The sequence below is a fragment of the Otolemur garnettii genome, unplaced genomic scaffold (genome assembly GCF_000181295.1).
Source record: "Otolemur garnettii isolate 467f Iridium unplaced genomic scaffold, OtoGar3 scaffold00088, whole genome shotgun sequence".
Taxonomy (NCBI): Eukaryota; Metazoa; Chordata; class Mammalia; order Primates; family Galagidae; genus Otolemur; species Otolemur garnettii.
In genome coordinates this window covers 7,731,298-7,732,745 of record NW_003852483.1, presented here as the reverse complement: position 1 = coordinate 7,732,745, position 1,448 = coordinate 7,731,298, and the positions used below count along the sequence as shown (strand labels likewise).

Below are 1,448 nucleotides of genomic sequence, written 5' to 3'. Positions count from 1 at the left end.
GGGGCGGCAAGGACTCTCAGTGCCTCAGTCCTCTGCCCTGGAGGACGTGGCTCTATGGCTCTCCTTTCTTATGCCTCAGAGAGCAGTAGACCAACATTTGCTGAATCAATGGCAATCCATCTCTCAAGAGATGAGCCCATGCATGGCCTTGAGTGCAGGAGTCACATATAGGGCCAGTGTCTCATCAATTCACCTCGAGACTATGTCAGTAATGGGAGACCAACATGGGTACCATGTGCCAAGGAACTATTCCTGAGACTCTTCCCTGTACTACTGAAGTTTCATTTACCTTAATGATACAGGTTTTAAAATCAATGTAAGTGAAAACAAATTAACATCAATAAACAGGTAAGTGCTGGTGAGGTTGCATGCAGAACTCGGGTAAGCACGGCATCCCATGGGTCCTGATGCCTACCCACCTGCATCAGCTGTTGCTTCAGCTTCTGGATCTCAGAAATGTTGAGCTCACTGAGTAGGTCAGAGACGAGGCTGGGGGAGGGTGGCGCAAGGCCATCCTTCTTGGGCGTGGAGCTTTTGTTGTCCAGCGGTAGCTTGGCCAGGGTGCCATGATCAAAGCCATTGACCAGGGCCTCAGCATCGTTGTTGGGCTCTGCGGCATCATCACTGAACTTGAGGCCATCCAGTGACACGTGCAGCTGGCTGGTGTAGAAGGAGTCGTTGATGCTCATGTAGTGGGACAGCTCCTTACGCAGGCTGTTCTTCTGCTCCCGCTCCGTCTTCAGTGTCTCCAGCGCCTCCTCCAGCTGCCGCTCTGAGATCTCCTTGAGCCGGATGGCATCCTCCAGCTGGCTGTTGAGGTACTCTGTCTCTTCTTCCAGACGCTTGATCTCATGCTTAAGGCCCTCGAATTCCACCTAGGAGAGAAGTCACACACTTTCACATCAAGGCAACTCGCAGGCTCCTTTTTATGCCTGATAAATAAGGAAAACCCATCCACACCCTAACTCCCCTGGCCAGGAAGGGCAAGGCGAAGTGCTTTCCTGCCTAGGGGCAGCAATGTGTCTAGGCCAAGGCTGCTTCCCCGACCGGGGAATAAGGACATTAGGAGGGTTCTGGACTATGAGGTACAGATGCACAGGAGTTATCCCAGCACCCCTACCTCCACTGGGACGAGTGCACACGAGGGGAGGGCAACATGTAGAGCCAAGGATGCGCTACAGCCCAGAGCTGAGACTCTGTCCACTGAGAATACCATACATCTGCGCTGCCAAATTTCTATTAGGTCACTTAAAAAATAATACCATGGCTCGGTGCCTGTGGCTCAAGTGGCTAAGGCGCCAGCCACATACACCTAAGGTGGCGGGTTTGAATCCAGCCCAGGCCCACCAAAACAACAACAATGACAGCTGCAACCAAAAAATAGCTGGGCGGGCGCCTGTGATCCCAGCTACTTGGGAGGCTGAGGCAGGAGACTTGCTTGAGCCCAG

The 1,448-nt window shown here is 52.9% G+C and overlaps 1 protein-coding gene across 2 annotated transcripts in view; it reads right to left on the bottom strand.

The window, feature by feature from the left end:
• Nucleotides 1-1,448, bottom strand: part of BICD2 (BICD cargo adaptor 2) — a 71,705-nt gene that overhangs the window by 8,616 nt on the left and 61,641 nt on the right. For both annotated transcript variants that reach the window (XM_012808382.1, XM_023516260.1), the window contains exon 4: nt 420-875. In XM_012808382.1, coding sequence (XP_012663836.1) covers nt 420-875 — 456 coding nt within the window. The remainder of the gene's footprint in view (nt 1-419; nt 876-1,448) is intronic.